This window comes from Otolemur garnettii, unplaced genomic scaffold, assembly GCF_000181295.1.
Source record: "Otolemur garnettii isolate 467f Iridium unplaced genomic scaffold, OtoGar3 scaffold00065, whole genome shotgun sequence".
NCBI lineage: Eukaryota > Metazoa > Chordata > Mammalia > Primates > Galagidae > Otolemur > Otolemur garnettii.
The window spans coordinates 6,236,144-6,248,898 of record NW_003852460.1 but is presented as its reverse complement, the minus strand read 5'-3'; the positions used below and the strand labels follow the sequence as shown (position 1 = coordinate 6,248,898).

At 50.7% G+C, this 12,755-nt stretch overlaps 1 protein-coding gene across 1 annotated transcript in view; it reads left to right on the top strand.

Annotated features, from left to right (window-relative positions):
* The first annotated feature begins 1,706 nt into the window (after positions 1-1,706).
* Positions 1,707-12,755, top strand: part of ANOS1 (anosmin 1) — a 150,702-nt gene continuing 139,653 nt past the window's right edge. Inside the window, exon 1 of the mRNA XM_003793042.2 lies at positions 1,707-2,016. Coding sequence (XP_003793090.1) covers positions 1,810-2,016 — 207 coding nt within the window. The 5' untranslated portion in view covers positions 1,707-1,809. The remainder of the gene's footprint in view (positions 2,017-12,755) is intronic.

Below are 12,755 nucleotides of genomic sequence, written 5' to 3'. Positions count from 1 at the left end.
TACGTTTAACACACTTAAAAAGATTCCGGTTAGCAATTCTGAGCATCTTTGAGCTCAGAACAAATCATCGAGCTCATGGGACCCCATTTATGTCTAGAGTTTTAAGTTTCTGGTCCAAGGACAGTAATCTTATGCCTAGAATCTAGAGGCAGGGCAGAGGTCTCACTGCAAAACAAAAATTCAAGGAATCTTATTCAAAAACTACAATAAGTTTGAAGATGGTGGTGACAGAACATTCCACCAAGGGTGGGTCCTTCTGAGTAGAACTCTGTACAATGGTACAGGTTGCATACCCACAATGCTCACTCAGCCTGTGGAATCTTTTGAACAAGACAGCTCTGGTTTTTCAATTTGCTGAGGAACACATCAAGCCCAATTAATTCTGTTGATTTGGCTGATTGAAGCTATGTGAAGAAATATACACTTAAGGCGATGCCCTGGCAAAAGAATCATAGACAGGTTAGCTGTGTCCATGGTAGGTGGTTGTCACCGTAATTGTCAGTGTGCTCAGATCTTAAAGTTGCAGAGAGGTGAATGTACAGAAGCGGAAAGAGTCGAATTTGGAGAAAAGGCCCACGAGGGGTCTACACAAAGAGGAATCTTTGAGTGGGATTAGTGAGAGCATCTAGACACACCAGCCATGCTCAACTGGTGTTTATGGCAAAGCCACATTCCTGAAGGAGTGAATGCGATTCTGCACGAGGATGGGAGATGGCTGCACGCAGGCAGCCGGACCCAACGGATGGGTCCGTTGTTCTCCACTCCCATAGGAGTGGGCTTGAGTGCAGGGGTGCAGGCTTAGGCTACAACAGGTGACGGAGAGGCAGTTTCAAAGCTAAAATGGCCAAGTCAAGAGTCTAGGGGCAAATCCTGGGGAATAAAAGGGTTTAAAAGGAATCCTCACTGACCCTGGGCGTGCAGTGCTTAGTAGGAAGGCAGACAGACCCCCAGGAAACAAGGTGTGTGGCTGTAAATGTCTCTAGCGATTTGCTCAGATTCTTCGCCGCCGGGTAATAATAAACAGCACAGGAGGGAGAGGGGTGGGAGGGCGAGGAGAGGAGAGAAAGGGATGAAGGAGTGAAGGAAGGAATGGCGAGGGAGTTTGCTGAGGGAAGAGGAAGGCAGGGAGAGGGCGGAGGGGGAGGAGGGAAACGTCCTGGGGGCACCGTCCTGCGAATGCCCACCCCCCCACCCCCCTCTTCTCCACCTAACGTCTAGTTCAGTTTCCACTACTTGGGCAAAGGGACACTCAAATGTGGGAAAAGCCTGGGCCCGGCGTAGAAAGTGGGGAGGAAGCACACAACTTAGGGTCTCCGGGTCATTCCTCAAGCCCTCCTGACGCCCTGGGGGCCCCCAGCGCGCCTCTCCTGGCTGGCCTCGGCCTGCTCACACCTGACGCCCACCTGCACGGAGGGCGGGGGCGGGGAGGTACGGATCGTGGGGCCGCACGCCTGGGGGTCCCGCACGCCTGGGGGTCCCGCCCGCCGGACACCAGCGCTGCCTGGGGAATCGCTCGGCGTCGCCCTCCCCGGAGCGCGGCCGCGCAGACCTGCCCACTGGCCCTGCGCCCGGCCCCCCTGTCACTCACGCTGCTCCCAGCCAATGGCGCGGCCTCCTGTCACCCTCACCCCACCCCCTCCGGGGAACACTAGGAGGGAGGTCGGCCGGGCCAGGCGGGCTGCGGCCGGAGTTGAATGATTGAACTTTCCCGCGGAGTTGCGGCGGCCGCGCCGTCCTCAGCAGTGCAGCCCCGGCGCGGAGCTGGGAGCCTCGGCCAGCGCCCGGCGCCGGTGCCCGAGACCTGCAGCCATGGTGCCCCGGGCGCCCGGCGCGGTCCTGACCCTCTGCCTCTGGCTGGCGGCCTCCGGGGGCTGCTTGGCCGCGGGCCCCGGCGCGGCTGCCGCGCGGCGGCTGGACGAGTCGCTGTCCACCGGGAGCGTCCAGCGCGCCCGCTGCGCCTCCAGGTGCCTGAGCCTGCAGATCACGCGCATCTCCGCCTTCTTCCAGCACTTTCAGGTACGCGGGGTGCCCGCGCGCCCAGTCCTCCCCCGGCCGCGGTGGCCCAACTTCTCGCCCGGCTCCGCGGGCTGACCGCGGCTTTCCCTCCGCGTGGATCTTACAGCCAGGCGCTCCGACCCGCCTTCGCAGCCGCCCCCGCTGGCGGAACGGCCAGGAGCCCGCAAACCTCTGCCCCCAGCTCCCTCCTTCCCTGTGGAAAGCCAAAGGCGATATCTTTGGGAAGGGAGAGCAGTTTTGTGGGAGACGAGGGTGGGGCTGTGGATTCGTGCGTTTCCCAGGACTGGAGCGCGCCACCCCCCCTACCCCGGGCGAGTCCCGCAAACTCCCGGGCGCTCCGGGACCCTCGCAGCCGCCGGCGCTGGGAGCTAGTCGGGAAGGCGCGCCCAGCTGCGCCCGGGTAGCCGCGCGACGTACCGGATTCCCGCAGGTGCCGGCACTTTGTCTCGTCTGAGCTGTGGCTTATACCCTCGGCTGCCCCGGAGCGCCACCTTCGCGCTAGCCAGGCACTGGGCCGAAATGCGGTGTTCCAGCATTTGTGTGAACGTGTGTTGGGGGGTTGTGTGTGCGCGCCTCCATTCGGAGTCCCGAAGATCCGTGACGATTGCAGAGGCTAAGGAAAGAAAGGCAGGGGGTGCTGGATTCAGCCGAGACGGGTCCCAGGTCTTCCCCAACCCAGTGAGTTCTCGCAGCTAGAGGGCGGAGGAGGGTGAGCGCGGGCAGGAGGCTCCAGGAGCCTCACGCCTGGCCCCTGGGCATTGCCAGGACCCTGCACTGTGGCGCGGGGCCCGCGGGACTTGCGCTGAGACCCCGGTGCCAGGTGCAGCCGCTGCCTTCTGCAGCCTAGCGGAGCGCGCGAGCTCCGAGACCATCCTTCACGCACCGATCTCTGTCCTCTGCCAGCTTACCCGCCCTCTCCTTCTCGCTCCTATCCTTAGTTGCCCACCTGTTCTGCTCCCAGATTCTCACCCCAGGGAAAACTGCGGAGGTGGAGAGGGGGCGCCGGGCTGCAGGGCCACCTGGCCGGGCTGGGGCTGGAAGCCGAGCACTCTGCTCCGGAACGAACCCCGCGCCCCTCCTACCAGACGAGTCCACCGGACTCCCGAGGGGTCCAGGGCATTGAGCGGTCCGCGCAGGCGATGTGAGTGACGGTGGAGTTTGGGCTGATTCCCCGCAGCCCTAGGGATGTTCTGGCCAGCCGGCGAGCTAACGCGCGAGGAGCAGGAAAAGAGCTCAAGGCTGGACCTGCGGAGACCGAGCCGGCCAGTGCAGCTGGCCTGTGCGCACTGTGTGTTTGGTTTGTCTAAGGCAGAGAAGCAAGACGCCGTGTGGCCCCCCTGACTCCCAAGTGCAGCCCCACTCCGAATCCAATTTCTCTATTAAAAGAATCTGTTCTGTAAAAATTGAGTTTGGTCAAGAGTGTGCACTCAGAAGGTCACACGTGGCCCTCAGCTGCAGATTAGATTCTCTGTGGGTTTCCAGGAAAGGGACCCTCTCTGGGGTGCTCCTGGGTCTTCAGGGAAGGAAAGACCAGTGCTCACTTCTTGCAGGGAAATTACTGGGAAATCTAGATAGAGCCAGGAGTGGACCAGTTCCCAGGCACCTGGTTTCCTAACAGCCCACCCGGTCAGCTCCCAGCCACTCTCCTGAGAAGACATTTTACTGACAGAAAAAACGGAACCGCGCAGGCCCTTTCCCAGAGGAAGAGTAACATCTTTTCCCCTTTCCCCGCTTTTTATTGAATTGTCAGTTGTTGTAATTTATTTACACTTTCAGTGGCTAAAGAAGCAGTTTGGATGGAGCCAACCCCCATGAAAAGCTTTCTGTGGTCTCTTTGGCGTGAATTCTCTTCTGAGGCAAACTGCCCACCGAGTGAACATTGCCAGACAATCCTGATTACGTTTTAATTAGCTGGGGGTGAAATCAGCGGCAAATTACTCAGTTAGGACTTGATAAGTGCTGTGTTTGTAATCAGTTGCAGAGCCATTCTGCCAGGCTTCCCCTAACCTGATAATGCCTATCCCAGTTATCTAAATTGCAGGGATTAAGATTTGAACAGACAGATTCATACTCTGTAAAACTCCAAGCATCCCTGTCCCCCCACCTCCTGCTTTAAAAAAAAAAATAGGATGGTGGAGGAATTGGTTTGTAGCCAACTTGTGACACTATGTGCTGTGCGGTGTTTGTTTATTTATATGTGAAGGCTGGTCGAGGGGAAATCCTAAGAAGAGCCCCTTGTCAGGGTTACCCTGCCTGGGAGGCCGGCAGGTGAGTGCAGGCAGAAGGCTGCTTCTGGGCTGGGGCCTGTTCCCACCTCCCTTGCACAGCCTAAGGCTTCTTTTTAAGGCTGGCCTCACCTGCAGCCTGGGTGCCAGCAAAGGTGTGTCAAAGTACCATGCAGGCTGCTTGGCCTGGGCTCAGGAGAACCTCCCCCTTGCACTCATGGTGTAGGCAGAGCCTCAGAGCCCTCACTGGAGGGCTGGCATCCATCCTCTGCAGCCAGAGTCCCCCCACTCTCTTACACTGCCCCGCCCTGCAGCCACTAGGCAGAAAGACTGCAGGTAGATGCAGGCACCTGGTGGCTCCGGATCTGTGGGCTGATTCTACTCCACTTGCACATGGTGGCTGCCAGCCATAGCCCCAAACACAAGGGACTCATTACTGATTGCAGGGGTTGGGCATGGGGCTGAGGGATACCAGATAGTGCCCCTGACCTGAAAGAGCTTAGAATGTCAGACTGAATGGAAGTGAGTCCTGGACCCATCATCTGTTGAGTGCTGCCCTTCAGTCATGTGAAGAGACAGTGCACGCCCACCCCAGTATTGGTATGTGATGATTTGTGCAGGGTGTTTGGCACACGGTCATTTCAAGTTCATGGGTGTAATTTACGTTTGGGTGTGGCTAAAATCCTGCCAAATGAGCCGGTTGGGAAGGCTATCCTTTTTTTCCTATTAGCCAGCGGGATGAAGGGGTCTGAGTCATGGTACTGCACCTGGGAGGTGGGTTGTGGGTGGATAGCTCGGACAGATCCTACCACCCTCTTGAAGGTCAGCCCCTCATATGCTGAGTGGCAGATAAGTGCCTGCCCTGCAAGGAGGTGGGGAGACCAGGACATAACACAGGTGGTGGTAATAAAGGCCCTCACACTGCCCCGGGGATTGGTGAGTGCTGGCTGGTCTTCTAGGAGTTTTACAAGTACTATCTCAATCAGGACCACAGGTGGCAGGTACCATTTTATTTTCTAGTAACACCTGATAGAAAAAGGTCCCAGGAAGGTCAGCTCTGCACACAGCTCCCCAGCAGTGGGGCTGCCTTCCCAGTCAGGCGGGCTGCCTGATTTTGGATTCTATTCTTAGGATGTTACTGGGCAGTTGGTTTATTTACTTCAGCACTGACTACCTAATTTTCAGGCCTGGTGTGAAATAATAGTGTGAAGCCTCTTATTCAAATAGTGCACAAAAGAGTGTTTGTTGAAGGAACTAAGATAGGCAACTTTTTCCTCTCTTCTGTGGCTTCTTTTGACTTGATGTGGTATTTTAAATGTGCTTCTCTTTTTGTTCTCAAAGGAAAATGTAAACGTTAGATCACTAGAATGTTAGATTACTCTTCATTTCCCTGTTGCTCAGTGCCAGTTTTATGTGCAAATATGAGAGCATTGTCCCTGGAAGGAGCCTCAAGATGGCCAGAAGGGATCAGCAAAGCAGACTTGGGAATGCTGGAAGGAGGAGGAGAAGGATCCCCCAGGCTTTAGGATGTGTCTGGTGGGCACTCCACAAGGGGACCTCGAAGGTGCCTGGGGCCTTGTCCCAAGAGCAGGAGCAGGGAGGAGGAGAGCTGGAGGATTCGCTGTGAATGTCCCCACACGTGTAACACATGAAGTCGCTCTCCAGTTAAAGGAGATTCACCTAAAAAGAGACCAGGCTCATCTGCTGCTCTTGGTGACAAGGCCACAGGTGCCTGTTAGGTCCCCTGGCTCCGTGCCTGCTAGGCACACCTCAAAGCCTGGGTTGCCCCTTGCGGGGGCTGGGGCCAGGTGCAGACAAGGTCCAGTGGGGCCGGTACACCACGTAGAGCCCTGGCATGGTGGCGTCTTGTACCAGCAGGGCATGTTTGGTGGGTGGCCAGTGAGAGTCCAAGACTGGGCAGGGCTGAGGCTTTGGCACACCCACCAGAAGGTTGCCATACACATGGGATCCCATCAACTGCAAATGGGACCAGAGAGCCACAGGAAGGGGCGGTGCCTGCCCACATCAGGCCAGAGTCCAGCAGCGGGCAGAGACCGGACTTGGTCATGACACGTCTGGGCAGAGCAGGCCTGGGACCTGCTCTTTCTCTGCCTGTGTGTCCTCAAAGTGGGCTCAAGAGAATAGGGTTTGAGGAAAAAGTCATGTGTAAGAGAGGGGGGCGTGTGTGTGTGTGTGTGTGTGTGTGTGTGTGTGTGTTTCTTTGCCAGATTTGGGGGAGCTGGGGAGAAAGTGGACTCCTGATGGAAGATAAATAACAGTCATGGGCTTTCCCCCTAGGGCTCTAGAATTTTGTTAGTGTTAAGAGATTTCTGCTTAATGGGACATTATTCACCCGGTAAAGTACCCCTGATAGGCTCTCTTAGGTAGCTGATTAGAAAGGAGGCTTTTCCATAGCAGTAATTGGAAGCTGTTTGTTTTGGCAAAAAGGAGAAAGAAGCTGGCAATTAGCTCATTCTAACTTGGAGGACCAGCCTCCCTCCTCCAAGGAAAAATAAACAAACAATTAGCGCATCAAAACCCAGGCTGTTACAAATCAACCCCAGGCTCACAGACCTCAGAGGAGTGATTTTGGGTGACGTTACCCAACCCTGGTGATAAGTGGGTTTAACGTGTACTGAGTTTTTAAGTTATTTGCCTGGATGGCCCAGCGCATTGCGTCACCAGGAAGGAAAGGCTGTGATGAAATTTGGTTTTCCCATTTCCTGATCTGTGTCACTGCATTTGACCTAAAGGAAATACTACACTCTTCATTTCAAAGTTTAGGTTTTTTTTTTTAAATACAGAGATTTTTTTTTTTTTTATTTCAAGCTCCTTTATTCCATAAATATTTATAGAACATCAACTATAGGCAAAACTTAATCATTGAAGATAACATTAAGACAAATATATCAATTTTATGAGGAAACAAAAGCATGATCTACAAATCAGTTATGAGATAAGTGTACTCATTACCACCACTCCTAGTAAAGTTGAAGATCCTAGCTAGTACAATTATGATAACTTAAGAGTTATCATAATTAAGTTAACTTGAGAGTTTCTCCTCAAACATGATTTGAAAGCCTATCTTATTGTGATGATAATAGAACAATTTAAAATTACAGTAGAAACTGTATTAACTTTTCATTTCTTCATGTGGCATATTAAATATATATGTGTATATATCTGCATATATAGGGTATTGTATTTGCATATAGTATTTACATATGTGTGTATATATCTGCATATATAGGGTATTGTATTTGCGTGTGTGTGTTTGTATGCTTAAATTTAGAAGCTAATATTGTTGGTGCAAGTGTCCCCACTTTAAAAACATTTTTTAAACAGCTAAAAGTGTCCCCACTTTTAAAAATTTAATCATAAATTCGGTGATGAGTATAGTTAACTGAAATGAATGCACAGATTTCATGTTGTAGTCTACCTGTATGTTTTAGTGAATGCATATACAATGTTAGGATTGAGACAGGAAAACGTATGCAAGTGTTAGTGAGTGCTGCTTGTATTAAGTCGGAGACCAAGAAGTTTCTCTGCATAACTTGTCACTGCTTTCCAGAAATTTGACTGTCACACTATTTTGAGGGTGGGTCTTGGAACAGCAATCGGGAAGGCATATGCATATTGTCTAAAGGCGTTTTATTTATGAAATGGACCAGAAGACTCTGAAAGTGCCCCCATTGCACTGCCTGTGTCAGTGAGTGGATCACAGCTTTCTGTACACTGGCCTCAGCTCACAGAATGTTAGGGGTCCCTTGTCTGCCACCTTCCAACATCTCTGTGTAACTTACTCTGGGCTTTGTATTTTAAAAGCATCTTGTCTGTCAACATATGGCATGTATTAAGTATGACCTAGTTTCTCCTCCACATTAATCAAAGATAGCCATAACTCTTTCAAGCCTCGGATCTGCAGGAGGTCCATCCACGTGACCAGACTTGATGGATCAAACTAATACTCATGACATTTTAGTTACCCTTGTACCGTCATCTTAGGACAATGTATCATTTCTTCTGGCTTTTCTGAAATATTTGAAAATAGGCCATAGACCTGTCACAGACCAGTGCCTTCTCCAGGAGGTGTGGTTGGTGACCTCCTGCCTCTCACCTACCCTCCCCCTGCGGCTACCGCATCAGCTGCTAATAGCTTACAGCTGCTCCCTTTCAGGGGCTGACCTTTGGGCCCATGGGCGCCGTCTTGCCAGCAAGGTGATGTATCATGCTGTGTTGATGTGGGCAAGTCCTGGTGACTGGCTCTCTACTAAGGGGATATAGGAGCTCAGCCCCCTGCTGGAACCAGCTCTGCATTGCATGTTCAAGCCCACCCAGGTCTTTAGCTGAGATCACATCCCTTCTTGGGACCCCCTTGCCCTCTCCTGTGTGCCCCACTTCCCTTCCGCTGAGAGCCCCCTCCTACCCCCAACATATCACTTGTCATGACACCCCATTCCAACCTCTGTTTGTAGTAAGCACAATCTAAGACGTCTGCCTTCAGTAGGGTGACCAGACGTCCCGCTTTTGGCCAGACAGTCCCGATTTTGAGCAATTTGTCCCACATCCCCCTCCCAAGTTGCTGGGACTACAGGTCCCCACCACAATGCCTGGTGAGTTTTCCCATTTCTTGGTAGAGACAGGGTATTGATTTTGCTCAGGCTGGTCTTGAATTCCAGAGCTCAAGTAATCAACCTACCTCAGCTTCTGTGAGCCATCTCACCTGGCTTATGGCTCGTTTTAGGGTAGACCACAGAGTAAGTGCTGGGCGTTTTCCTCATTTTGTTTTATATCACTGATTTAAGCATTTCCATGTATTTCAGCTTATTTCAATGGATTGCTACAGTTTCAAAGTTGAGACAATAAAACCCCCTGCCCATGAGGACCTTTGAGTGTAGTTGGAGTTAAGAGGTGCTTGTAAAACAGACGTCTTCAGTCCAAAAAAGTTCCGAAAAAAGTTTTAAAAAGTTCCGATTTTTGGAAAGACTGCACAAACAGCCAGGAGAACAGGAAGGGAATATACGGTTTTCAGCTGCCATGTGGCTATTTCTCCAGGATATGAGTTTTATATTATTTTTGTTAATTTTATAATGTTAAACTGTAATAATAACAAATAATTGTTGAGAAGTGATTATCGAGAACTGTTTATCAAAGTTTGCATTGTTGTCTGCCCTGCTCCCCACCCCCCATCAATAGTGTCCCACTTTACCAATGTTAAAATCTGGTCACCTTACCCTTCAGAGACACCTGATCCCATTCAACACATTTGTGTTTCCAGATCGGGCAACTTGATGCTTAGAGAAATGAATTGTTCAGGCACCTATGGCCAGTAGATAGAAGATGTGGGAACAGAACTCAGCCTCAAACTTCTACTGTCCTTCAAAAACAGATCCTGGAAGTGTACACAGACTGAGAAAACCCATTTTAAATAAGGAAACACTTAGATTCAGAACATTTTCTGTTATTTTTGAATTTGGTTTCTATCTCCTGATCATTTCAGTAGAAAGAGTTCAATTCTTGGACCCAGGATCTACGCACATCCCTACTCAGAGTTCAGTGAAATGTGAAACTATTTACTCCCTAAGTAAGCCTGAAATAGTTGTGTGGTGCACAGATAGTTGGTGAGGAGAGAAGACATCTTTTAGCCACAGCCCTCCCCGGCAGGCCTTGGAAGGAGGCAGAGATGACCAAATAGTTCAGGTGGCCACTGACACTGGAGGAAACCCAGGAGCTCTTTCCTTGGGAGCTATACCCTCCACAACCTGAAATTCTTTCTACCAAAGTTTCACACATGGTTTCAAAGGGGAGACATTTTCCCTGATGGTAGAGAGAGGTGGATGAAAGGAGTGATCCCCGATAGCCAATAAATAAAGATTACCCAGAAACGATTAAGAAAGCCGTGTTTGTGGCTCATTTCATTTTATTTTTTATCTTTTGAGACAGAGTCTCACTCTGTCACCTTGTGTAGAGTGCTATGGTGTCATAGCTCACAGCAGCCTCAAACTCCTGGGCTCAAGTGATCCTCCTGCCTCAGCCTCCTAAGTTGCTGGGACTATAGGTCCCCACCACAATGCCTGGTGAGTTTTCCCATTTTTTGGTAGAGACAGGGTGTCGATTTTGCTCAGGCTGGTCTTGAATTCCAGAGCTCAAGTAATCAACCTGCCTCAGCTTGTCAGAGTTCTAGGATTGCAGGTGTGAGCCATCTCACCTGGCTTATGGCTCGTTTTAGGGTAGACCACAGAGTAAGTGCTGGGCGTTTTCCTCATTTTGTTTTAAATCACTGATTTAAGCATTTCCATGTATTTCAGGTCATTTCAATGGATTGCTGCAGTTTCAAAGTTGAGACAATAAAACCCCCTGCCCATGAGGACCTTTGAGTGTAGTTGGGGCTAAGAGGTGCTTGTAAAACAGATGTCTTCAGTCCAAAAGTGAGAACTAAGAGCGTATTTTGTATGAGAGCACAGAGGAGGGGCTCACCCTTTTAGGGACAGTCTCACAGGGGAGATGATACTTGAGCAAACCTCAAAAACTGATCTATTCCAGCCTGAAACAACATGAGTAAACATGCAGAGCCCTGCCTCAGCATACTTGGGGTGTTGGGGGCGGTGTCCTGACGGGCCCTGTGCAGCATCAGTCTCTCAGCCCATCCTGGCTCTGGGATCCTGTGAGTGGGGGAACAGACGGCCTCAAAGCTCAAATCCTGTGCTGTCCACGACAGGTTAGGAGCGTGTGCAGGCCATCACGCTTAGAGGCGTGTGTACGGTTCTTCTTGGTTCCTGCTAATCATGTTGAGTCTCAGCTCTAAGATCCTTGGCTGCTCCCCTGAGAAAGCGTCCAGGTGGGCTTGCTGGTGAGGCAGAGCAGTGCTCAGGCTTGGCTTATAACCGGACCCCAGTCCTGAATTAGTGGGGTGGAGCCGACCTCAGAAGCCCGTCTGGTGACTGAGCTGCACGGATAGATGTTTACCATTGCGTTTCATAATGTTCTGGAGTTGACAACATCATTTCGCCCTCAAATGTCTATTCGACCTTCATAACAATGCAGCCAGGACAGGACTGCTGTGTTTCTGCTCTAGATAAGAAAAATGAAAATCTGACAGTGAGACAGCCAAGGCTTCACGTCAGAGACTCAAGCTCTGATTGTCTCATTCCTAAATATTTATCCTACACAGCCCCCCCCCCTTTCTCAGTATCTTAGCAGTGAGAGAAAAAGTGGAAATATCGATGGGAACGTGACTGAGAGTGAGTAAGCCGTGAGGGAAACAGGGCCACATTTGTCACTCTCCCCTGGGCTCCTGGGGGCAGCTTGCCATGACAGGGTGGCACAGGAGCAAAGTTTACTAGTGTCATAGAAAAAGCCTTGAAACATTTCAGTCCATGGACACCACCCCCTGTGGATGCTCCTATCCACCCAAGTCCCTCCTCCAATCAGTAAGAACCCATCAAAGCCGGTTACCTTCCAGGGGTCTCCGTGCAGAGGACCCAGCACTTGGGCAAGCACGCCCTGGGGCAAAGAGAATCATTTTCTACTGGACCAAGGACAGACATTTTAAGCAAATTGCTGCACCAAGTTGTTGAAATGAGGAAAGAAACCATTACAAGCACGAATCATCTTTTAAATCCTTTTACACAATCGCTTAGCACACTGTCACCAGTATTGACATTACTCAGGTGAAGAATTTTTTTTTTCCTTTTACAAATCACTTTTGTTTACGTCCACCCAATTCCGTCCGTGTGTTTTACAAAATGGCAAAGTTTAGTTGTTTTTTTTTTTTTAATTTCAGAGGGTGTAGATGACTGGGTTACAATGTCTGCATTTGTTTGTGGAGTCCCTGTTGCAGTTGTGTCCCACACCCAGGACGTGTGCCACGTACCCCGACATTGTGCCAGTTGGGGGGAGCTCACCAATCCCCTTTCCTCTACCCCTCAATCCCCACCTGCCTCCTCTCTCCGCGTCTGGAATTGAATTGAGTTTTTCTCTTGTATGGGAGTTGTCTATTGCCTTCATATTAGTATTGAGTATATTGGGTACTTGCTTTTCCATTCTAGTGAGACTTTAGTAAAGTTCTCCAATTGGCAAAGTGTTACTGAGATCCTTCAGAAATGTCCTCCCAACCGGGGAGCTCCTAGACATCAAGGGGGAAGTCTCCTGTCTATGAATAACAAGCATCTTGTGTCCTCACTCTGGGCAGCCACGTGCGGTAGGGGGACGTGTTTGGAGAGTCCCTAAGCGATGTGTTTGGAGGCTTCCTAAGTGATAATTGTAGCTTACACGGATGTGAGGGCTCTTTTGCCTGCCACTCGAGTGCTCTTCCCTTTGTTTAGGTTTTGGATGACTGTGTGTGTGTTTATACTGTATGATTCTTTCCACCATCTCTGTAAAATATAAAAGTTGGGCAATGGGAAATTCCAAGAAATGAAGGATTTTGAAAAGTCTGCACGTCCCAACAGAATGGCAAAGATGTGAGGAACTGGGGGTCTTTAATCCCCAAAGTGTTAAAACTTGTCCTCAGGG